Source organism: Physcomitrium patens, chromosome 16 (assembly GCF_059467195.1).
Source record: "Physcomitrium patens ecotype Gransden chromosome 16, ASM5946719v1, whole genome shotgun sequence".
In the NCBI taxonomy this organism is placed as follows: Eukaryota; Viridiplantae; Streptophyta; class Bryopsida; order Funariales; family Funariaceae; genus Physcomitrium; species Physcomitrium patens.
In genome coordinates, this window is record NC_143425.1 from 8,087,019 (window position 1) to 8,112,793 (window position 25,775).

Genomic DNA, 25,775 nt, shown 5'->3' on the forward strand with positions numbered 1-25,775 from the left:
TTATAATTAATATCTATATATATAGAAGAAATATATATATATATATATATACATATATAGAGAGAGAGAGAGAGAGAATTGAGGTACACTAGTTGAAACTTATTATTTTTTTATACATGCAAAGCAATTTTTTATTTATTAAACATATCTTATATTGAATTAAGTATTAAAAAAATTCAATTACTATATGCACTATGTCATGTAAATAACTACTATACATCATAATAAATCAAGTAGTTCAAATCAATATCAAATATGAAATCAAAACCAAACAAGAATATATACAACAAAGATATTCTCAAGATTTAAGATACAAGTAAAATCAAAGAGTAAAATTTTTCATTTTGTATCTACTACTTTTGGGATTGCTTTGGTTGCATTTTTTATATCAAAATAAACAAAGTAGGATTTGGAATTGCTCAAATTGGAGAAAAAAAGGAAGAGATATGAAGTGAAGAAAACAAATTATTGTATCAATTTGGAGTTTGGAGCAACTAGCTGCACTTGTAAGCCCCACAGTTTTATCTATTGTTAATCTCATCCAGCAATTTTCTGTCCATTGAAATTTCATCCATTTCAAGATCATCTAGCAATTTTTCGTTTGTCACAATTTCATCCATTACCAAGGTCATTTGGCAATTTTCCATCCATTTCAATTTCATCTATTGCTAAATTTATTCAACAGTTTCTGTCTAATAAGTATAATTCTCTCAAATTGTCAAATATTTTTTAAGTTCATATTTTAGATATACCACCCAATGTCACTTCATGTGACAACTATTAGATAGAGTAACATATTGTAATAATATCACACACATCACATATTAATAAAACCTTGATATTGAACGAATTTACATACCAAATTCTACCTACTATTCTATCCGCCTCACACAGAGGTCGTCTAACGAAGTAGGTGCCCTCAGTAAGATTTATCACATTGTTCCTGGCATTGACACCTCGTGATCTCCCACAATTCTAAATCCTTCCCTCTCTCATATTCAACGATGTATTTCTGCACCTGCTCTGTCGGAATCTTCCTTCCTTCAAACTTCCACTGGGGTTTGTTGGGAACAGATGCATCTTGCAAAGTAAGCCCCTTGCAAGCCCCTGCACATAAGTGCATTAGAGAAGATTGGTGAGCTGTTCCTTGCAACAAACAGGCAAGTGCTACAGCAAGATACTATGCACCATTTCAACGTTTAGTACTAAGACTACAACCAGGGCAGTTACACTACTTATACGTTCACTCCTTATATCTAGATTGACGTACACACACACACATCTATATATATATATATATATATATATATAAAGCACGCGTACTTAACCTTCTTCTATTCCAAATACATTGTGAGAATACATTAAACACACATAAATACATCATTTGCATTCAGATACTAACTGCATGTACCTTGCATTTGATAACTTCTTATCGTATAACAAGACTAAAAGTCAATCAAATGAGCGCCGTATTTTCTTGCAGCATTCATAGTTAACAGTGGCGTGTAGAACTAAGACTGCTCTACCAAGAGTTTAAAATGAAGAACGAAAGTGGTGACTTGAACCTCTGATATGGAAATAAGATCGAAAGTGATTGTAGCCATGAGCGACAACATCGAGCTCATCCACGCTGAAGTTGAAACGTTTTTCCAAAGTCAAGAACAACGTCTGTGTGTATGTTCGTTCACAAAAAGGTTAGAACGAAACATTTCTTTCAGAAAGAAAACTGTCACGATTTAAATGCTACATTCTAATGGCTGATAAGAAAGGATAGAAGCTTACCCGTGTGCATTACATAAGGTCAGGAAAGTCAGAAAAAGCAAGTGATAATGATGAATATATACAGTTCACTTACTATGTTTATCATTTTCTTGGTTTCTCAGATAATACCACCAATCCAAGCCCTCTCAACCACCACAAATTCGAGCATTCAGACTATTAAGTTAACTAAATTGAGGAATCAGGTATTAAACTTATCGCTTTCTAGCCAGGGCATATTGTTTTGAGCCTTTGAGAAAGTACATCACCTTTTTCGAACCAAAAGCCATAATTTTATCTAGAATCTCAAAAAATGCTTTTGTGAGTTCTGGGCTGTAGACCACATCCCCAGCGAGAAGCACACTAGCACTTTTTGCATCCTCCAAGTCTTCATCACTCCAAAAGTAAGCAGTCTCATCCCTGGCAAAGAAACTCTCTTCACAATTACTATATTTCCTCTTGGAATTCTTTTAAAAGCACACGCTACTAAAATAATGCGGCTTCAAATCGTCATTAGTAAAAAAAAAAAAAAAAAAAAAAAAAAATAGGCGGAAGTCAGGTAATTGAAACAGCGTCAACCTGTTCATATCAAAATAAAAATACTAAGAAACAAATTTGTCAACGCAGAGAATAAAGTCCACCATACGACTTCTTGTTCGCCTCTATCTTCAATATCGCAGGAAGCTACGGGTGGCCAAGGCTGAAGCCAATCAAGCTTTCGGACTTGCACACTCCCTTCACCATTAGGACATAAACTGGAGTTTGCCAGTACATTGCGTGTACAATTGTCTAATATATCCGCATCCCTATCTGTACCCAAATCAGGCCATTCAGAACAACAAGTGATAGAAAGACTAAAGGTCTTGATCCCCATACTTGGAAACACGATAGAATAGCAACTATCTAGAATGTTCAGTTTGGTGCATCTGACCAGTTATGAAGATTCTCTTAGCAGTTTTGGCCATCACAATCCCTGTTATCCCTGCACGCTCAATCCCCAATTGATAGATCAATACATCTACAGTGCAGAAATGACAAGTATGAAGCACACTGAACACTGCATCTATTGAATTATAGAAGACATTGTGCACATGATAATGCTTAGCGTACAGTTTAACATCTGGCATTTATTATAGAGAGGACAGAAAGTGAGCTACCACGATAAAATGTAAGTAACAGAACTGCTCCTTAATATAAATGGAATAGTCCATGAAAAAGGTAAACACTGTCAACTTTACCTGTTCCTGCACCAAGTTCTATAGCATTTACATCATGGAATAGCTGCGAAGATCGTTGAGTGTCCAAAATAAAGTCTGCAAGTAGCAAAGCTCCCCTCCATATCTGCACGAATGGAGACACAGTAAAGAGACCATAGCTTTTATTCTTCAAAAAATTTAAAAGTGCTGGTCGCAGCTACATTCAATAGTCAAAAGGTGGCACATAGCATGCACTAGCAACAACTACTGCACCAGATCAAAATTTGGCCACCACACCTGGAGGCCCACGGTAGGAAGAGGTGTGGTCAGCTGATGATAAATGGTGATTGCTTCTTGACTCGTAATGCCTGCATGTAATGTAAGCAAAAATCTGAGGCGGTTTTTATTTATTTATTTTTGTTTCTTTATCAAACAATCACTGCACGTTGCCTTAACTTCGGAAGCCTTAAACCATGTCAGCACATGTCCTACAAAGCACACAAGCACATCTTGCAATCCGACCGACATTAGTTCTCGAACAGAATTGATGGACCGTACTCCGGATGCGACGGTGCCTTTTGGGTCGCCTTAGAAGAATCAGATCACCGTTATCATCATGTGCACCAATATTGCCGACACAACCATCACCCTCGTATTCGACATTCTTCAGTTCTCGTTCTTCGAAGCAAGTTTCTGGATCCCATCGCTTTCTGGCGCAGTTGTCACTACCTGAGCTAAAATTGGAAATCTCAGAAGAGGCATAGTAGACCTGAGCACTTCATCCTTCTTAGCAGATATACTGTTCAAATTTCCTGAAGTAATCGTAATCTCAGGTGGATTCTAAAAGTGAACTTGAAAGTACAATTACAGCAGGAAACTTCAGTAAACCAGTAAGTTTTCTTAGTGTCTACAAGAGATAAGGGCTTGGAACACAAATCATTTAAATAATCTGCGATGCAGCAGATTCGAAACTTTTACGAGAATGAAATACAAGTATGCAGTAACTTAAAGAAAACAATTGGTTACAGCATAGTAGAATTTGCAAAGATCCACATATTCACAGCCTCCACCATGCTATATGAACTGGGGATTTCGACTCTTGTCTACGTTAAGATAAAATTGAAATGAAATGCAATCAGCCAACTATCCATTAGCTAGACCTTTGGCATCATGGTATCAACTTCCACAGGTAATATGCGCAGTGGAGCGTGATCCGGTTCAATGGTTTACACAAATCTATCTGAAATGTTGTCCGTACACATACCGCTGGGAGCTGAGACGGGTTGAGCAATGCAGAAAATGGTCATACACGATGTGACCTTAGGTACGCAGCCAACATGCACGTCGCTCATGACATGAACCTTGTCCTGCCAACCCAGTTCGTCAGCCTCTACTTCTTCCTGCTTCTCCATAGCGTCTTCGTCTTTGTTTGTTTGAATACGTTCTTTGATGTTTTAAATTAATTTGCTCTTTGTTCTGGGTCTCTTTCATGCCATTGAGGCTCCTATGTGCCTCATGAAATTTAGGGTGAAAGTGCAAATTTAGGGTGCAGACGCAAAGAGGGACCCGTCACTTGAATCCTTGGTTAGGATGAACTATCGAAGCTTGGATGCTCGTCTTCTTGCCTTGGATTTCTGTAGCAATGTAGCAATAACGCAGTAGGTCAACGGAAAGGGTTGGTTAAAATGAGAATTTAGACGACTCCTGTGAGATGAGTGCATTTGGAGGACCTTAGCCCTACTCCACAGGTATGAGCAAATTCATAGGATCGATTCCATCATTCGAGAACAAGCAGCTAAAGATATCTGGATACCATCGATTAAAGTTCAAGGCTCAGAAAACTCAGCAAACAACTTTCAAATATTAGAGGAAAACAGAATCATAACATCGAGAGACACAATCACTCATCGCACTACAAAAATAATGTGAGCACACAGACACCTAAATTATCAACTGGCAAAGAATTTCAGGGGATATATTTTTCACAAATTTGAGCAGCCTAGCACGGAAACACATCTAGAGCTATGAGTGTGTACGCTTGGTACTCTCAAGCCCAGAATCCTCCTCTTCACTACTATCATCTGAATCTACATACTCATACGTGCTCATGGCATGTTTTCTGTTCAAGTTCGCTTCAAGAGGCGGCAAACCGTCATCGTCACTCTCACAACTCTCCTCACCAGATTCTCCTCCATCGCCGTCCCCTCCTACATCCTTAGCCTTTGAAACTACAGCACTCTCCCCCTTGGCATCTTTAGAAGCCACTCTCTCATCCTTAAAAGACTCAGGCCACCAGGACACTGATTTCCGAAGAGCCCGCGCTTGATCTTCAAGCAGAACCCGGGTGACAGTCCCCGTGACCTTGCTTCCGGCCTCGATCGCTTTCTCCCTGTCCGCCTCATCCACAATGACAATCGTGCCGGTCTTTACCCAAATGGTTTTCTGAAACTTTGCAGGGAGTAGACAAAGAGTGTTCTCACCCGCAGCGTTCTCCGCCTCAACGATGTTGCCGCCCCGCAATCCTACCACGCGCATCAACACATGCCCCGCCGTCGGCTCCTCAACTCCGTTCAGCAACGCGTCCCGCTTCAAATTCTTCCTGCCCGCCTTCATCTCTTCCGTCCTCGTTAGCAATCCCTAAACCCAGACTCGCCACACTTGGCATTTAGCTCCAAAACCCATCCTGCCCAACCCCACTGAATTGGCCGTCATCGACCAAGCTTCATCCACGGAGATGAACCCAACTCGCCACGACGGCGAAACTGGTCCGCTGGCCGAACGACGTTCGTTCAATCTGCGAATGCCGTCCACGCGTGACCCCCCTCTCTTAGAACCCTCGCAAGGACGACGGAAGCATTTGAATGCATCAGGCAGGGTTCTTTTCTTGGCGATTGCACGTTTTCGTGGAACAGCTTGAGCGCATTTTCGCCCTTGTACCCTACGCGGCGGAGCAGTCGCGGCAAGCGTGAGTTCCTCGGTAAGGTACAATTGTAAGTTATCTGCAAGAGTGTCTTTTCTTTTTCTTTCTGAGTGGTACTATTTTATTTTCCGGGGCTGCGTTTGAGTGGGGTTGTTAGTGTACTTGCGGAAGCGATTGCGAAGTTTGTGTGTGTTGATTTGAACGGTGTATGTTTTTTTTGGTTTTCACACGAGATTGTAGTAGTCTCGATGAAGTTGAGATCGGGTTTTGGGAGTTTTACGGTAAGTAGATTCGCTTGCGAAGTGTACGGCTCAATTGTGTAAGCTGAACAAGAAGGATTAGTGTGAAGGGAAAATGTGTCGCCTCAGCTGGGGTTGTTGCTGTTGTTGTTGTTGCCATTTGTTGTAATCGTAATCATCTCGTGCGATGTGTACTGGAATAGTGGCTGAATTAATCTCACGTTGGCAGACTTACTAGTCTCACGTTTAAGAGATAGGTTGGATAGGAGAGGATTTTGCGTAGCTTGAACACCGAGCAAATTAACACTAATGTTGTAGATGACATGGCTTTAGACTCAAAAAAAAAAAAAATTAGATGTCTAAATGTTAGTCTTCTGGTTTGGAGGATTTCGTATGTCGAGGGGGGTGTCTTGTGTGCCACCATCCATGTCTGATCTGGCTTATTCTTGTCCTGTGTCCTGTTTTCCTCTGAGCCATGATTTCAAGATAGACTATACTGTTGGTATGTCAACCTCGTAAGCATCCTTTTTCTTTTTCTGAAAGCAGCAGGGTTTATTGGAGGTTTAGAGGCACGGTCAATGCAGGGCATTTCTGGTTAATGCCTGAGTCGATTCTGGAAATGCGTTGTTTAGAGGTATGTCGATTCTGGTATCTGCAGTTTTGGTATTTCCAATTTTAGCGTACCCTTCGTCCAGATGACATTTTCTCAACGACGCGTTTGCAACAATGATTCTTCCAATTGGATATGATAGATAACGCGATTATTGTTACATTAAGTGTTGTCGCATAGGCTGTTGTCACTCGTCATTGTCCTTTGTTGTGCGTAACATACCACGCCTTAGAGAGTTGTAGTTCGCTCGACGCTATGTTAGGATTCGTGTTCAAAGACGCTCTCCGCGACTTAGACGAGAAAAACATCAAACCACAGACGCTGGAACTTGGATGGGGATCGTGTGCTGCTTCTTGTGAAATCCGTTCTTGTCATTATTCGAGAGTTTTACATCTTTTTTGGAGTATGAGGAGTTGATCAGAGTTAGATGGCTGAATTGCGACGCTTACATCTTATGCTAGGTGGCGTGTAGTTTGCAGAAGGCGAATTTGATCATTTGGTCATTTGAAGCTGCACCCATATTATTCCCATTTGACTAGATTAGCCTGCATCTCGTGTTTGTAAACATGAAAAACCTGCAAAGATAGCTCTTATAGGGTTCGATCCTTGATACGGCTACTGCAAGTACTGTGTGCGTGTTGAAGAGGGGTACATATTAGAGACTTACGTGAGCTGAAGAGATGAGTTTTGAAAGTGGAGACATCGATGAACTGGGCAACCATGTGGTGGAGGATACTAGTTCAGATCTCAATTTACCCAACATCTCAGTAGACTTGAGTGAAAATGAATTTCCTTCAAAATTAGCAAATGCGACGGAGCATCTTGAAATTGGAGAACCTGAAGAACATCGGACGGAATTTTCTCCTGACACAGCCAGTGCGGACCTCTCTAGGACTGATTCTCTGACAGATGATACTGACGCTGCGAGCTCCTCGACTTTAGCATCAGAGGCTCCGGAGCGGCTTGAAACTCCAAGAACAGAAGAACATGTGAAGAAATTTGTGGCTGAGGTTACGAAAACTATAGTCAGTCTCTGCAACGAGGATAGTAATGCTCGAAGCCCCTCTGATACAGTGACGATACCGGAGCGTCTACAATCTGACGAAGTTGTTGAAGCGAAGGGACTCACTTACGCTGAAATTGTCAGCGCAGATCCCGTCCTACCTGATTCCTCAGTATATACCCTTGACGCCGAACGGCTTAACAGTGAAGGATGCGATGAAGCTGAGGGACGTACCTACGCCGAAGTCGCTAGCGCAGAGCGCGCTGTACCTGATTCCATGACGAATATTAATGACGGGGAACGTCTCGACGCTGACGAAGGTGAGAAAAAGAAGTGCCGAACTTATGCTGAAGTCTCCAAAGAAAACCCCATTCTACGTGATTCCTTTACAGATAGTGCAGGCGCCGTCAGCCTCTCAGATGTAGCCGCATCGACAGAGTCGGATGAAACCCGATGCTCCGAAGAAGCATCCAGGGAAGGAGTTGCCGTGGAAGTTCTGGAACTTGGGGCTGGGGTTGGAGATGGTACACAGAAAGCCATGAGAGAAGGTGGTGAGTTGGAAGAACATATTCATGACAAGGGACTGGAGGGTGTCAGGGAGGAAGTTAGCAAAGAAGGAGATCACGTGGAAGAATTGGTACTTGGGTCTGGAGTTAAAGATGCCTCAAAAGGAAGTTCTTCACCTCATGAAGAAGGCATTCAAAGTGCAACGGACACGGTGCAAGGTACTTCAACAAATGCTTCTGAGAACAACAAACCTAGACCCAAATCTGTATTTCATAATATTGCTGAGAACGAGGCCAGGGAAGAACCTCATTTAGACAAAACCGCGATCAGTTCTACTCTTCAAGGAGAGGCTGAATACCTTCCGAATTTAAAGCAGCTGCCAGCAGAAACTGGAAAGAACGTTCTTCAATTGAAGGCTGAATCGAGTGCAAATGATGGTGTGTGCCTTGTCTACGTCATTGGTACCGCCCATGTCTCAAAGGTTTGTTTATGAACCATCATCTCAATTGACTTATGGTGAATCTTGTCCTTTCATTTCATAGATTATCCGTTTTGAATGTAAGAAATTATACCATCATAGATGAAGTGCGATTGATTCTTTAGGACTGTTGAAGAAGTTTTACGTTTTAAAATTGGGTACACGTTTCAGTTGAGAACCGCATTTTGAAAGAGCTTGATACATCTGGACACACTAACTCGTTTGGAGTTTTTTTTACAAAGGCATCATGTGAGGAAGTTCAAGCTCTCATCAGGCATGTTAAGCCAGATGTAAGTTCCCAACTTAACGTTTTTTTACTTCGTTACTTCTCTCACCGCTTGGTTGTACAGATGTTTTTGATAGATCAATTTGAAGGCAACCTCAAGTGCGATTGGAGTTGTGATGTAAGTAATCTTGTTATGTTAAACTCTAACCTGGAACTGCACCTCAAATAATGTTCAGGTGGTGTTCCTAGAGCTGTGTTCAAGTAGGACGAACATCCTTTTGCCCAGAAAGAACAAGGTACTTTCTTTTCCTCAGGTTTTGGAACACGTAAAGAATCAGCGCCTGTGTACAACTTTTTAATGGTTCACATTTTCTATGAGTACATGCAGTTTTGTTGGTTAGGAAGTCATTTTGCTATTTGTGAGATCTAAACTCATGGATGCAAAACGAGTAACAAGTTCCTGTGGTTCAGGTACCAACAGTCAGCGGCATGTTGGAGTCATACAAGAAGAAGGAAATGAATGTGTTTGGTCTACTGTACAGCTGGTTTCTCGCTAAGGTAAAGCCTCCCTTAAATTTCAATCATTTACAAGATGTTGATGTTACTTCAACCTGATATATATAGCTCACTTCAGCAATTCTTTGGAAGGTGGGTGAGAAGCTGGAGGTTCTTCCTGGAACGGAATTTCGTGTTGCATACGAGGAGGCTGTGAGATGTGGTGCTTCAGTTACACTTGGAGATCGTCCTGTCCAGGTGCGGGGTTGAGGTCTAGTACATGGAATTCTCTGGTCAGCTTCTTTTTTGTATAAATGTTAGATTATTCTTGAAAACTAAGATTATTTTTTCAGTTCCATAGTTGTGCGGCTTCTTAAGTAGTTCACTTTTGTTGAGGGTGCAAAATATTATTTAGGCTTAACCTTTGTGAGATTGCGCAGATCACTCTAAAAAGGACTTGGGGAAGCATGAGCCTTTGGCTCAAGACAAAATTTCTCTTCAGCGTGTTGACCGCCACTTTCAACATGCCAAGTGCAGAAGAATTTCATGCTTTGGTAACCTCCCTGAATGCTTCTTATGTATCCTACTATGAGGGATGTGGGTATACAAGGTTTTGTCCATTTCGTGGATTTGTCTTTGTCGTGAATGTTGTGCTAAGTCGTGAATCTTGTGTTGATGCTAGCTGGAGAAGATGGACGAGAGTGACGAACTGACGCTGATGGTTCAGGAGTTGAGCAAGACTTTTCCAACTCTTTTGCAGACCCTCGTTAATGAGCGAGACTTGTAAGCAATGAGTTTTTGCTACTCACTATTGTCTCCAATGCATGTGACGTTTTGATGACACAATTCGCCCATGGCATACATTCCATTACGTGTCTTGTTTCCCTCATAGACAGTTTGTGCAATGAAAGAAAATTGGCATTTGTAAGTGCAGTGGTTTCTTAAAGCAATTTCGGTCATAGTTTCATCTGTGGGTTTTTGTCAAAAGCTCTTTCGTGTCATTGAAAATGGAAGACATGAACCAGGTACATGGTGGCGAATCTTCGGAATGTTGCACAGTGCCGTTCCTCTGTTGTTGCTGTGGTTGGAAGAGGCCACCTCTCTGGCATGTCCAAGCATTGGGAAGAAGATATAAATGTAAGGAAAACCTTCACTATGACCTATGGCACTAAGTTGTTGCTATGTCTAGGGGGTCTGTTATGATGACGAGCCCATTTCTTAGCACCACGTTAAACTGCTTTGCCAGCCAATGCTAGAGTGTTGTCTAGACCATACTTTGAGTGCGGTGTAGCAAAAATTCTTGAGATATCTAACAAGGTATTTGAATTCAACAAAGTATTTATGGCATGCACACTTACGTAAACATGTGTATCAGCAATCGCTTAAGGCCCACTTGCTATGATGTCCAACACGTGCAGGTGGAAGAGCTGTTGACACTGCCGAGCAAGAAACCCGCACGTAGGCTATGGTTGTGGAGCACGGTAGCCTTAGGAGTCGGAGGAGTTGCCGTGGGCATCCATGTGCTGCGACGGAGATAGTGTAAGATTCATTTTTCATACCGTAGGAGCGTAAGAGGCGTAGAAGCAACATCAAGCTGTGCCCACTGGCGCTTACATGGCTCTGATGAAAGCTATTCCTTTGTGGGATATCATTGTCTTCTGCTGACAGACCCCCAGGGAAGTTGAATCATCAGTTCACAGTTTCACAGTTCGTTGTTATGTTGGACCCAGTAGAGCAATGGCTCCAATTTACTTTTTGTAGCCAACATATTCATTCTAAGGTACTCATTTACTCGCTCTCGCATGCCTATTTTCGAATGTCGTTCCAAGCATTTGATCCATAGTGCTGCATATATTTCAGTGTGCTTATTCCCAGTCAATAATGTTTGAAGGCTTGGGACGTGCTGTGGGTGGGATCATAACTAAGTAGGTCTTTATGTGTACTCATGTTTGTCACTAGCAGTAATGAGATATCCTCAAAGGATTCGTTGACTAGAACTGAACAATGGGTATTACAGTTACTTCGCAGCAAGGCCTTTCTGCTAATTTTTGGTTTTAGTTTGGTGTAAAAAATTCGCCGATGTACAAAGAAGTCAGAGATAAACATTGTCCGTCGCAAGCTCCAGTTCACAATATTTAACTCTTACATGTCAAACTTCACTTCGGTGCCATTTCATCAAATGTTAGCTGTATGTATTGAGTCTTATTTTTCTTTGGTGAGATCATTTTGTTTCCTTTTTGGTTGAATGATGTGGAGATTTTCTTCAAATTCCGAATAGAACCAGTATGATTTCTCAAGATAAGGAGGCAACTAAATTAAAAATCAGTGGTAGGTGCAACCTAAGATGAACATCTTCACGAAATTAGATGAATGTGGTATGAAACCTTAACTTCACGAGTATGCAGAAACTAATTTTAACACGATTTTCTACGATTAAATATACTTAGTGCATTCACATAGGTTATCCTTTGCATGTGAGTTTTGGTTACATTATAGAGTAAATTAAAACAAAATGATCATCCTTCCATATCGCTTTCTATATATTTTAATAACTAACTGTCAATAATCTTATGATAAGTAGAAGAGTACTTTTATTATAATTCTGTTTTGTGTTGTAATTATTATCTATTATTCCTACAGAATGTTACCAAAAATAAATGCTTGTATTTGTTCTGTAATAGTAGAAGAAATGATTGTAGTTTTTTTTTGTTTTAATTTACTGCTTGTTTGTTTTTCTTTTTGTAAAAAGAATGTCGCTATTGTGCACAACATTTGCATGGGTGATATTTGAATGTAATGCATAAGGGTTTTGATATAATATTGATGACGGCAACAGATATTTTATAGTTTTCAATTACAAAGCAAAAATCACATAATCTAACAAAATTTCACATATTCTACAAACAATATAACATTCACTCAGTACAAAACTTTAATGCCAATAACGATTTTGATTTCATTCTAATTTCGTATTATAATGTAACTTTTGTTATGAAGTGATAAAAATTGTAAATACACACATAATATTAACAACTTGAATAATTATTAGTACATGATTTGAGTTTTACTGATCAATTTTTAATAATGTCAAAATTTTGTGCAAGAATTATTTTGGTTTCTATGGACTTGTGAAATATTCTTTTGCTACAGCCAGGCAATTTCTTAAAACAATTTCGGTATACTACAAAGGGTGGCTAGATGTGGATATTTAACAATAATTTTGCTTCATAAATCCTTGAATTTATCAAGCTGTGCACAATAAATACAATATCTAAATTTAGAAACAAGTTTAATGCGATTTCGTATACGTATAACATTGGTTGAAGCACTTTTGGGAATAAAATAAAACAATTACCTAATCACATTACCACATCTTCATGTTTCCTCCCCAGAAAGTTCTCATTGGGTACAAAGACCAGAACATTAATTGTGAGATGAGCAGACGTTTGTAACATCTGAATTCTAGTTGTTCACAAAAACTAACACATTTCAGATAAGCGGAGGAAAAGAAGTAGAGAGCATCTGAGCAGTAAAGAATGTTTCTGTACACTCATGTCAAGAGCCACAAAATAGTACTCCATTAAGAATTGAATCAGCATGAACAGATTGAGCATGTACATCGGCACATTAAAATATACACTGCCTGTGCAGCCATTGCAAAGACACATAAAACGAAAAGAAATAATACATCCCAGTCCATTTAACAGTGGAGCAAGCCTTGCAAGCATGAGCAGAGAAAATAAATGCTTTGAAGACGTAAGACAACAGAGGTGAGAGAAGACCCAGGCATACAACTGAGACAAAAAAAAAGTGGCGAGAACAAACTTTCACATTGGAAAGTCGGCCTTATTCATAAACATAGTCCAGTGAAAAAATAAAGCCCCAGAAACAGGTTCCTGTTTCCAAGACCTACCATATCAGTCCGTGTTGCTTCCAAGTCACCGAAGCTTGCACTTAAGTCTGTCATCAGTCGTTAATCCTACAAGCTTCTAATATCCAGATGTGTGAGTAACCTCCATGAAGAATGAGAAATCTAGCAGTGCAGGTCAGGGATTCCAATGGAGGGACTTAAGATAACATCATCTTGTGCCAGTTAATCTCTCACTACATGTCAACCGTGTTCATGATTTGGCAAGTGGTGTACACACACTCCGCCGAGTTGACAGTGGAAGGATGGCAAGCCAGTACAATACCTCTCATCAGTTTCAATCCACTCCGTTGCCAACAAACCTCGAAGGACATAGAAATATATGTCCTCATTTGTTTCCAGTGATCCACACAAAAACGAAAAAAATTGCGAGCGGTACGTGGAGAAGATCCGAATGCTCCAGGAGCATGTCATTGCTGTACAAAATTGCTTTTCCAGCAAGACGTCCGCGGCAGAAGGAAGAAATGGAGTCGTCGGTACATATGTATCTACAGCGTCGTCATCGTTGGTTGGTGTCGTTTTACACGATTTTTTCTGTTTTTTAGTGTATCATCCTCAAATATAACAAAACAAATAAAATGGTGACTGCATCTCTACAATGGATTATGTAGTCTTAGCCGTCTGCTCCCTCCCTCCCTTATACTCCCTCCGCCCCTGCTTTGCTCGCTCACAAGCAAGCCAGCAAGCAATCGTGGTACTGTATACATGGAACCTCCGCAAATGAAGCCCATTCAGCCACTGTACATGTTTTCGTCGCAGCTCCGATACATCCATAGAAGCTCGAACGATGTCGCCGACATGGGCAGACAAGTAACCAAAATTGTGTTTCTACGCTGCAGCAACAGAGGATGCTGGAGCAACGGCACGCCGAGAGGGCACCACCGACCCTCGTTTCAAAGCGGAGGAGGAGCAGTTCTTGCTTCGCTCGTCCATATTCATCTGCTGAGACCGACACTCGACGCTGCAAAAAGCTTTGTCTCCTCTGCATTCCAAAAGCAACAATCGATCAGACAAGCATACCAATCATCTCCAGATCCTTGGGTTGGAACAATTAAAAAGTAATAAAACATCCAACGTCTCCACCGATGTAATATCCTGTCAACCGACTTGGTTTAACGTATTAAGAAAGACGATGTACAAGGGGGAATTGAGAGCATCGAACATACCTATACATGAATATATCTTTATCCTCGGGGAGATGTCTCTTGCAAAACGAGCACATGTCGAGAAAGTGGGTGGTGGTGGCAGCTAATCCACCTGTGTCCTCTCCCCCCATGGGACTACCCCGCGCAGGCGAAGCTCCAAGAAGGAATGTGTCCCGGCGATCAACCTTCAAAGCATCCGACTCCATCCATGCGAGAACCGGCCGCGCCACTTGATGGTTTGGTCCTTTCGTGACTTGCTTGTCTGTAGGGTGCGGGTGGTTGGCGGCCTTGTGGCTGAAACGGCAAGGGCTAATCCTCGGGGTTGGAATGGGATGGCTATGGCGTCGAGATGATACGTCTGAAATATCCCGAGGCCGCTGGGGACTGATGGCGTCGCGGACAGGAATGGCAATGTGATCAACAGTTTCATTGGGCCCGTCGATTACACTAATTTTTATATCATCCAGAACGGGAGCTGGATTGGAGATGTGAGAGTGGAGTACAATGCCCAAACCAACTCCATCGCTAGGCTTCACACACCGCGGCTGGCGCGAGAAGAGACTATTAAGTACAGAACGTGGAGAGCAGGCCTTGTCCTGGAAACACGGCGAGCAGGGGGCAGACTTCGGAGAAATGCCTCCACATTCAATGGGAGAGGCAACATGTGCAGACAGCGGCTTCGGATCAAAGCCAATGACCACGCGCGGGGCGCAAGAAGGTGGCTCCTTGATAGTGGGCTTGAGCTTTTCCTTAGGATTTTCCGGTAGAGGCGAAAACTCCTGGGAGAAGTTACCAGAACCTAACTGCGACAGACTGGGGGTGCGTGGCAATGCGCGGGGCCTCTTTCCTGTCATGCTGTGTGTCGTCTGTACAATTGCTGGCTCCGTCCTACGATTGATCTTCGGGACCCGTCTCACGAAACTCTCTTAACAGATCTATGGAGCTCAAATATCCTCACTCTCACTCAACCCAACCTATTGATTGATTGATACTCCAGCAATGTTCTCGTCCCACCGAGGCCAGCTCTTCCGTGTGCTACAAACTCACATTTCATTTATCACTTCGCGTATGCACACATAAGTACCCCCAGCTCTGCACCGAGAACCAAGCCCAAAACTCGACGACCCAGATTTCCAACTCCGCAACTCAACTCAGCCCAAACGCGATCCGATCCAAGCTCTGGAAGTAATGCATTCTATGTAACAAAAATCTAAAAAAAAACCGACAAATACGAACAGACGTACACGCTCAATCAGCTCAGATATCCACACAAAAACACACACACACACACACACACACACACACAAAAAAAAACACGGCTCCCCGTGCTCCACACCAGAACTGAGACCCCGATACGAATGAACAAAGGTGAAGAATAACTGAAGAAGGAAAGTTTTTTAGTTCTGCAACTAAGGGAAAAGGGGCAAGAAGAAAACCGATTTTATCAGACAGGAACTTGTAGAGTTATGCACAGCACGCTAAAACACTGTAGGGGGAGAAGGGGAGGACAATGGCTTGCAAACAAGGGGTCATATGGGGAAGCAGCAGGGCCACGACGAGCTCCCACTAGATGCCTTGCGATAGGGGCCGGGGCAGGGCTGGTCATGGCAGGGCTGGTCATGGCAGGGCTGGTCATGGCAGGGCTGGTCATGGCAGGGCTGGGTGGTAGATGTACTACTGGAGCAGGTAGAAAGAGAGGGAGGTGGGTCCGAGGCTCATGAGGCTGGGGCCCAGAGTCGCAACACCCGCAACAGCGGCGAAGACTTACAATCGAGGGGTCAAGAGCCAGAGAGGCCGTGATTTGTGTCGTCTTACTTTTTCACCAGGGCCACGCGTGGGGTCTTAAATCAGGGCTCAAGCTTCACATTCTCGTGTTGGGTTCCCCACTCCCTGGGTCCAAATTCCAACTCCCCTCGATGGATCGAACAATATCATCTCAGATTCCGCGTCACGTTGATGACAAATTTCCGACCAAAAATTCCGAACTTCGGGTCTACTTCTGTGGAAGGGGGTGATAAACTAAACAAAAAAAAACACTCCCTGCTTGATAAATTTTTTATGAGCTTGCTCAATTTTTTATCGCAGGATAAGAAGGCAGCTTAAGTCACCTCATAACCTTTCTTTACGTTACGCTCTTAGCTGCTGCGTCACACGCCACCAAACCTGGGCTTCATAAAAGCACCTCCCACAAACATACAACTAAATAAGAACCACCCCCGCCAGCAAATTCAGTATGTACCCCTGATCACGAAAAACCCAACAAACCAGGGTGCTCCATTTCCCATCACAAGCTCCCCGTCATGCCCAATTTTAGCCCAACCCCCTTCTCAACTCCCAGAGAAGCCATACCACGGCGAGGAATTTCGAAAGCAGCCATAAGGGTGGGAACCCACTTGGCGCTCCACCTAAAACCCTAATTATGAGTAGAATTCCGTTTTTCCTTCTTCGTCTTCATGCTTCATTGTTCCAAATTTCCCTGCAACAGAGGGTTGGCTATTTGCAGCAACAATGGATGCTTCAAAGCTGCAATCTCATGAATGCCCATCGTCCCCCTTGATTCAAAGTCAACAGTGCCATGGAGTCAAGTTGAAGACACATACAAAATCCGCCAGAATAGGGTATGGATCTAGAATAGCAACAACGAGAATCAGGAAGCATCGGGATGTATTGCCTTGCATTGCCGAGCATTTCACCATCATCACCGCAGCAGAGCAGTGATGAGCAATTCATGCCCTACCTGCTTGCATGCAGAGCTTAGAGCTTAGGGGGCTAAATCTGCCAATGCCGTGGGGGGGAGGGGGGGGGAATCTGCCGGATCTACAACGTAATTTGTGGTCGCGTGCGTCGAAATGCTCGTTTGCGGAGGCGGAGACTGTCACGGGGGCTCTCGTCGCGCGACACGTCGGTATTGCCTTGTCGACATGAAGGGCGGTGTGAATGGGGCTATATTTGAACCTATTGACAAATACAACTTGGGTATGAGACAAAGAAGTCTTCTCATTGGCCAAACATGGGGAATATGGAACATGGAGGAATGAGGAAGTGGGTGGATGGATAGCATTGCCAAAGATCGTTGCTGTGCACCATAGCACAGGTTTCTGCTAGTTTATAAATATATTTATATTTACATATAGTTTATACACATATGGACATTTGCACGCAAGGGTCTTGCTTGCATAAGAGATGTGTTTGTGTGCGTGTGTGTTTGAATATATATATATATATATATATATATACACACACACATACATACATTTGAATTTATTTACTTATTTAATTAATTAATTTGTGAATATGCGTGTGAATGCTTGACTTGATAAGTGGCAGTATTTATTTTGTGTTTGAATAAGTCTTTGGAATGTTGAAAATGCATTCTTTGGTGCATCCAGAACTCACAAAAATTTTGATTCTTTGTTTAGGAGGAGGGTTCAAATGACAACATCCTTGCTTTAAATCATCACAGAATAACACATTTAGAGCTAATATAACAGTATTTCGTATTTGCATTAAGAACATTATCACACATGTTTTAAACATCTTGGTGGTATCTTTTGTAATCAAGATTAGTACTCTTTGGATTACTTTTCTGATAAATCTTTAATTTAGTATTCAAGGCATTGTGTGTTTTATTTTTATGATGAAATTTACTCAAAAACATGTTCATGTAGTTGATCTTGATTTTCAATAGATACTCATGTCTATTTTTCTTTTTCTTTTTATTTTTTGTAATATTTCCACAAAAATGTCACTAAATCTCAAATTGAGTAATAACAACAATAACAAAAATAATAATAACATGTGTATGTACATTTGCACAATTTTGGGGAAGGCGAACAACCAACCATATCCAACCAAGCCCATTATTGATTGTCAAATCTTTTGTAAAATGTTCATTTGTTTTGAAACACAAATATTGTCATAATCAGTTCAAAGATTTGATTTGTTTTAATCCATAAAGAATCTGACTAAGAATGAAATCACACCCATGACCTATACTTGTTATAACCTTTATTTATTCATTTATTTACTTTCACTCATATTCCATGCAACATAGATTTTTTAAAATAAAAATCAAAGTCATTCAAGATTGTCTACAAAGACTTTGTTTCTTAGCAACCCTACAAGTAAAATCATTTAGATTGAAAAAGATTATGTGGTTTATGTTCATGTTGTGTTGAACAAAGCCTTACCTCCAAAAGATAATATATACATATGTATAATGAATTGTTATTCCACTGATATTTTCGTTTGATTAATGAAACAAGGTTTCCAGCATTTTGTGCCATAGTAGGTTGTATCTGTGAATATGTTTTGTATGGAAATATCTAGAATACATTCCAGAGCATGGGAGGATGAGCGAATGAACGAATGAAACTCTTTAATCCTCTGCATCAAATGTTGGCTATTTTTCAACTTTGTATTTGTTGTTTACCTTTTTTGTTGCTTGGTAATCTCTCCTGAATAAAAGGTACATATTCAATGCACTTTCATACAAAAAAATCTATATATATACACACACACACACACATAATACATATTAGTAAAGTGAATAGCCAATTTCAAACAAAAAATTGAATTGAAGGGCACTTGAACACATCATTGACCCATTCCTCTGATGAGAAAAAATAGCTTTTCATTCTCAATGTTAAAATACGGATTATTCTTTTGAAAAATGGAGACCAAGCAACCATGTATGATTCTGAAGACAATTATTTGCTTGTGTGTTTGACCAACAAATTGAACACATATTTGTTCTATTAATACTTCAATCTCAGTGATTTCAAATTTGTGGTGTGTGTTATAAGGCCTAATTCTTTGCAACTTGGTAATAATTCATATTCTTTGCAACTTTCAGGACTAGGATTGAGCATTAAGTACACTAGATTATCAAGAAATTTTATTATGTAACACAAGTTTACATAGATGCTACTTTGTATAAAGAAAATCCTGGTGAAAATTTTGCAGCATGTTAGAATTATATAAATAAGTTGATTTTATTTATTTCAACAAAAGACAATCTCAAAATAAAAAGACAATTAAAAAAGTATAATCTACCGTTCTTTAATTTAAATGTCAAACCACAATAAGCTGATTTGATAGTAGATGACACTATTCCACACACATTCATACGTGATTTTCATATGTCAATAATATAGGTTGGTTTCACTTCATGGTGAAGTAATGCACATGAATTATTAGTTTTGGTGATAAGTGTTGCATTCAAATATATTACAACATTGAAAAGTTATTGTTATTGTAGTGTGTAGTTATATGTTGCATGACTGAACCTACATTGTGAGCTATGTTGTTTTACAATGTAATTCACATTTAAAACTGTGGAGGTGTGTGTAACACATTAAATACAAATAAAAAAACTTAAACTAAGAATTACTATACAACTATGGTGAACATTTTTAAAATAAAGATACCTAGTTATTAGTGAAAATGTTTCAAGGTGATAATACAATGGAAGAGAAAGAAAAAATATATATATATATATAAAGAAAAAGGGCAACGATTTTCTATTCAACAGATTAAAATCAAGACTTTTATGTGTAAACATAATTACATGTCAAAATAAACCGAAACTAATTTAAGATTAATTTGAGAACGTGTCACAAATATATAAACTTTTGCACATGTATGATATCTTTAATTCCAAAAAGTTGGTGTCAATCATTGATATTATCATCATTAAGCTCATCAAATTTATTTAATAAATGTTTATTTTCTTCTTCTTCTTCTTTTGAAATTTAATAAAGCTAAAAAGAAATGAATTTCATGTCTTCCAACATCAATAACATCAAAACAAAAAAGTGATTTATTTGTTCATTATTTAGCACATGAGATCAGTGTACAAGACATATGGACCATTTTTATTTATTTATTTAATTATTTTCTTCTAGAGTTTTCAGCCTTAATCAACATGAGATATCACTTAGATAGTCATTTTTTACATTGTCTCAATGAAACGAAGATTACTCGTTAATTTTTTTGTGGAGGGGAGACTTTGCAATGCAGGTAAACTTTAAAAGTACCTTTTTGTGGTCCTGTATCCCACTTTCTCCCAGCAGGATGTGCTTTTTCGACGGCCGGCACTCATGCATTCAACGTTCGCCACAGACCCTTCCCTCACGGAGCTTTCTCTACACGGGCAGCCCGTACTTTCGGTCCCGAATTCCAAGCCGCCACCCAGACCATTCATTGACGGCGGGCAGCGCTCAATATAGCAGGCCGAGAATCGGGTTTTAGAAATATGCTCCCAAATTAGAACTATTGGAAGGGACGAGATTTCCTTTTAGAAATATCCGGGACCGGGTGGGGCCAGAGAACGGTCTTCCCCCCGTCACCCCGACTTTAACTTTTCCAAAACATGCTCTCGCTTTTTTCCTTTCTGACCTCTCCTTCGGGGTTTTGCTACGGTCGAATTCCATTATGACATTCAATGTTGGTGCTCCGTGATTGGGCCCAATGTAGTCGCGTCCAATCATATTGTAGCACAATGGTGGGCCCAGAGGACTTCAACGCATGCATGAATGATTCCTGTAAATGATAGTGTAACGAATGTTGTGGAACAGGTCGGTTGTTCATCGGAATAATGAATGTGGAACTGCAGATGCTCAACGACCGGTGCGGGCTGCGCCGGGCCCCGGTTGCCCAACATGCCCCGCCCCCCAACACCCAACTCGTCATTTGGCCGCGGGTGAAGGATCCGCGGGGATGCTGCAAGTTAGTCGTGTTCCGTCAAAGTAGATGAATGAACGCATTCATTCTTCTGACAGCGACGAGTCTTGGTGGCGCCTATTGGTTGCTGCTTCATTTTCTTCCCTTTAGTTTGTCGTTTGCCTTTGTAGGATTTGGATTGTTCCAGATATTTTTCCTTTTCAGTTTCCATTATTGTGTGGATACCTGCATGAGTTTGATTTTCCCTTTAATATATATATTTTTTCTGTTTTTTATACTTTTTCTTCCTTCTTCATGTACATGTATGAAAAAAATTCACGAAAATGGAGTGCAAACCACTATTAGAGCCCATGGCCATGATCAAACGTATTAGGGGCAGCTGCTAATTTGTCTTGGTATGGCAATGAATAATTCGGATGTGTGGTGGACATGAGCACATTGAGATGAGGAGTTGAAGACAACTTTTGTTGATTTGAAGGGGAATATATAGAATTCAAGGGCATAGATCCATTTTGGATCCTCCTTCACGATTAAGCATTGTGGACATGGGAGCTTTGTCATTTCTCCACAGGTAGCACAGTTAACTCTCGCGGATCTCCGAGCAGTATTTTCTCCTCGGCTTGGCAGGTCCCGCTGAACACCGAGCCTTCTTCGCTAGTGTGACGACGCTGGGTTTGGTGGTGTGAGTGCGTGAGAGAGAGTGTGTGAGGGTATTATTTTGGGAATAATGACCCCCCCCCCGGTGGGAGCGAGTCTTTTCGCGATCTGGGGGCTGTTGTTTCCCATGGAGCGTTACGTTTCGTGAGAGATGGCTGTCCCTGGCCTGCTGGCCAAGCGGCAGATAAGACAGGCTCTGGCAGGGCTCCAGCAGACTGACCCCCTCCCCCCAACAACTCCGACTCTGCGCATTACAGTGGGGGTGTGCGCACAAGTGGCGCCCTTGTCACGTACCAATTCAATCCTAATAATTGAGATTCCTGAAAGATATGTGAGGCCCCAGATTGTGGGGGGGGAGTCGTCGGAGGGTGGCCAGAATCTTTCCTCGGGAGGGGCTGGCAACCAGCTTCTCTCCCCATCTCTCGTTTTTGCTTTTTCTGTCTCCCTTCCAAGCTCATGTATCGTCGCTGCAGCTCTCGTCGCTTGCAACGGGGACCACCAATTCGAGAAAGTCTTCAATGCCAAGCACGGCAGTAAGTCAGTCCGCTCAGTACAGTAAAGCATTCAATAACCCATCCAGCTTCACCTCCCCTGCACTCAAACAGGATTCACCACGGCAGTTTTTCCGAAAATGGATACTCGGGTCAATACAATGGCCAAACGACATTGATTACAACCGGACCACACTGCTCCCCACCCAGGAAACCGCATCTCAGGAATCCATGCAAAACGAGAGTTAAAAGAAAAATTAAAAAAACATTTTTTTTTCATTCACAATGCCGAGTTGAGGAAACCATCTGCATTAAACTCGAGAGGTGGATGATCATTAGCTGTATGCGCAGCAGAGCCGTGCAGAAATTCAGCTCTCCATCACTCTCACACGCGCACACACAAGTGAGTGGAAAAAAGCAAATATTAAAAGTAAAAACTGAAAAGAAAGAGACGCTTAAGCATACAGAGCACGGCAGCACCATTGTGTGTGGCAGAGACAGGGGCAGGGACCTGAGACCTACCAGGCTACCTGCTCAATAGGTCTAGGGGTTTCACAGCCTAGACCTCACAGATTCATGATTCCGTCTACAGCTGTAGCTTCAGGTGGTAGGTTCTTGTTGCTCCGCACCATCCACACGCAGAAGCCGGCCGGGTCGGGTCGGTTTGGGACTGGTCACCCGTTCACCCGCCCCCCCGGGTTTCCATTGTGTCACTCCACCAATTCTGCCTCCCAAAGGCCCTTCTGGTTAGATCCCTGTCCACGACACTCCCCCCTATTAGTGTGTTGATTAGTACGATGCTCCGTGTAGTTAGTGAATGGAAGAAGATGCGCAGTAATTTCTAGCCCATTCCAAGCTGGCCTCTCTGCTGTCAGAGACAGAGCCTAACACCGGTTTAGGGTTTATGATATGGATGGATGAATAGCTGTGTGTTGATGGATGTTATTTGAATGAAGTTCTTGGTTAGGTTATTTGTGTGATGGGTTATTGTTGGCGCTTTTTGAGCTGGAGAAACATGTTTTTATATGTTAATGTCTAGTGTGTGTGTGTGTGTTTTATTTTATTTTTGTGTGTGCATTGGAAGAGGAGTTCATGGAGACAAAGTTGTGTCAAAAACCAACAATGAAACATGAGTAGGTTAATATGAGTTTTGACTTGTGAGGTTGCTGTTGACATTACTGTAAGATTAGAGGGATGCGACTGTGAAAAAATCCTGCTTTTTTAATGTAGGAGATGTAGTAATCCAGTGGTTAGCAGGGCATGAATCCACCAAAATTACCACATTTTTTGACAATGAGATAGAGTGATAGTAGTGGGTTGTCTATTTTTTTATTGATTTATTCCCATTTACTCTGCTGTATTCCTTTGTTGGAAATCTGTGCCATTGTTGGCATTGCAGGAATATAGGCTTTGGTCTGAAATTGAATAAATTAAATGAATGCAAACATGTACAAAATTATTTTGGTATTTCTTTTACTCATATTGCATCAAAGATTTTGGTTTAAAACTATCAATTCTATTTCTTATCTAATACATGAATTCCTGAATCAAGTTTACTTAGTCAGCATATTATCTTCTTAAAATTCAATTTAGAGAAAAATGCTTTACAGCATAATCATGTTTCTGTGCACAAGTTTGTGTATTTACACACATATGTCTGTACAGACACGTGTGTGTGTGTGTATACTCTATATACTTTATAAATATGTATGAACAATAAAATAACATATATATATATATATATATAGAGAGAGAGAGAGAGAGACATATATATATATATATATAGAGAGAGAGAGAGAGATATATATATATATATATATATATAGGTATGTGTGTGTGTGTTATACAAGCTTTTAGAAAAAGAAAAAGAAAAAAAGTCTTCATATAATTACTGATTTAAAACTATTCCTCGAGCTTTGATAGATTTTGGTAAAATTTAAAGAATTACCCCCGGAATGGCTCAGGTTGAAACTATGAATCATACGTAATAAGAATGGTCGTAATAATAATCAAATTCCTATAATTAACATGTGAGTTTTTCATTTGTAAAATTGGTGTTAATTTGATTACAAAATATGTGAGAATATGGACACCTAATGGTAAAACTCATGCACATAGATCGCCAAACATGTATACGTGTGTGTGAATGTGTGTATATGTATATATATATTATATTCAATCTGTTCAATGTCAAGGCGAGTAAGAAAAGGGGAAAAAAAAGTCAACCACCGCGGGTAAGAAAATAGAAAATACAGAACAAAATCAGTACGTGGGGTGTATAATTTGTACTGGAAAAGAATTGAATTAAAGAGACTTGTGAGCCGAAACTGGACGACTGCGCAAACAATTCAAGTGGCACATTCATCCACAAAGGCAACAGCTTTTTTATATACACAGTGTGTGTGTAAGTTGGCAACTGCTCAGCAGACGAGAAGGGCATCGGTTGTCCTTTGGGTCAGACTGAGGCCTGCTTTTGACTGCCTTTACAATCAAAGGAATTACAACCCATAAACAATATCACAATAAAGATTTAAAATATAAAAAATCTGGTCCACAAAGTATATGAAAAGCTTTGGTTGTCAATGGAAATGTCCTATAAATTGTTTCTGGTACCACCCCAAGTATTCATCACAACTCTGGAAATTAGATTCTGGAATCAAACTTGTCTTCAAAATTAAAACGTCAGATTTAATTTTCATTATTTCCTTGTTTTCTTTTTGCTGGGTTCCTTCGTTTCTTTCCGTGTTATTTGTAATTCGAGAGGGTGGCAATAATATGGTAGTCTCACTGTTGACGTTGCCACTTGGTATTCATTGATAAGGATGTTGGTTAGGTTCATAACTGAAAGACAGAATGTGGTCTGTTTATTTCATAGAATACAGCCCTGATTATGTAAAATTTTAAGAAATTTCGGGATCTGCAAAAGGAAAGGGTACCCCCCCAAGTCAAGTAAGTAAGGCTTATAATCTTGTAGACAAATGTTGAAAGTGTCATCTTAACAGTGTCATAGAAGTAAGAAATATATCTAAATCTTTATTTTACCCAAAAACATGATTTGATCTTGTATTTGATTTACCAAGAACACCACCCATGCTAAGGCCTGAAATTATTCCAATAAGAATGCATTCAATTTACACCAAAATTGGTGGAAGACATGGTGTATATTATATGGTGTAGGACATCGTTTGCAATGTTAGCCTTGGATGTCGAGTCTCTCTACAAATTTATTTATTGAGACACTTAAATAAGGTGGACATTTTAGTAACCAAATGTGGATGAATCAATAAAAGAAATGTGTGTATATATATATAGATAGCATTTGGATAGATGCACATCAATTAACAGTCACCATTGTTTTTAATATATATATATATATATATATGCATATCTTTGCATGTAATGTCACAAGCAACAAAACAAATCGTGTGATAGATGTTT

At 40.6% G+C, this 25,775-nt stretch overlaps 4 protein-coding genes across 11 annotated transcripts; 1 reads left to right on the forward strand and 3 right to left on the reverse strand.

The window, feature by feature from the left end:
• Nucleotides 1–797: 797 nt before the first annotated feature.
• On the reverse strand, nt 798–5,575 carry LOC112293367 (uncharacterized). The gene is made up of 10 exons (XM_024542682.3): nt 5,435–5,575; nt 4,219–4,588; nt 3,513–3,683; nt 3,252–3,322; nt 2,997–3,099; nt 2,690–2,740; nt 2,400–2,568; nt 2,028–2,178; nt 1,566–1,668; nt 798–1,107 (listed from the first exon to the last, which is right to left on the reverse strand). Exons 2-10 carry the CDS (start codon nt 4,364–4,366, stop codon nt 920–922), a joined length of 1,155 nt encoding a protein of 384 aa, XP_024398450.1. The 5' UTR covers nt 4,367–4,588; nt 5,435–5,575; the 3' UTR covers nt 798–919.
• On the reverse strand, nt 4,901–5,567 carry LOC112293368 (uncharacterized). Its single transcript, XM_024542683.3, has one exon. The coding sequence runs from the start codon at nt 5,565–5,567 to the stop codon at nt 4,977–4,979; it is 591 nt and encodes a 196-aa protein (XP_024398451.1). The 3' UTR covers nt 4,901–4,976.
• Nucleotides 5,576–5,789: 214 nt separating the features above from the next.
• On the forward strand, nt 5,790–11,231 carry LOC112293366 (uncharacterized). 8 transcript variants are annotated; one of them, XM_090256890.1, is made up of 11 exons: nt 5,814–5,936; nt 6,660–6,747; nt 7,185–8,714; nt 8,954–9,001; nt 9,174–9,233; nt 9,409–9,495; nt 9,586–9,690; nt 9,873–9,986; nt 10,115–10,215; nt 10,458–10,569; nt 10,851–11,231. In XM_090256890.1, the coding sequence occupies exons 3-11, from the start codon at nt 7,404–7,406 to the stop codon at nt 10,968–10,970; spliced, it is 2,058 nt and encodes a 685-aa protein (XP_090113016.1). In that variant the 5' UTR covers nt 5,814–5,936; nt 6,660–6,747; nt 7,185–7,403; the 3' UTR covers nt 10,971–11,231. The 8 variants fall into 8 exon arrangements, with proteins under 8 accessions (XP_024398449.1, XP_090113012.1, XP_090113011.1 ...); XM_090256891.1 differs by having other exon boundaries at nt 5,828–5,931; nt 7,196–8,714; XM_024542681.3 differs by lacking the exon at nt 6,660–6,747 and having other exon boundaries at nt 5,790–5,931; nt 7,196–8,714.
• A 2,012-nt stretch (nt 11,232–13,243) lies between these two features.
• LOC112293577 (uncharacterized) lies at nt 13,244–15,999 on the reverse strand. The gene is made up of 2 exons (XM_024543174.3): nt 14,527–15,999; nt 13,244–14,342 (listed from the first exon to the last, which is right to left on the reverse strand). Exons 1-2 carry the CDS (start codon nt 15,357–15,359, stop codon nt 14,189–14,191), a joined length of 987 nt encoding a protein of 328 aa, XP_024398942.1. The 5' UTR covers nt 15,360–15,999; the 3' UTR covers nt 13,244–14,188.
• Nucleotides 16,000–25,775: the final 9,776 nt, after the last annotated feature.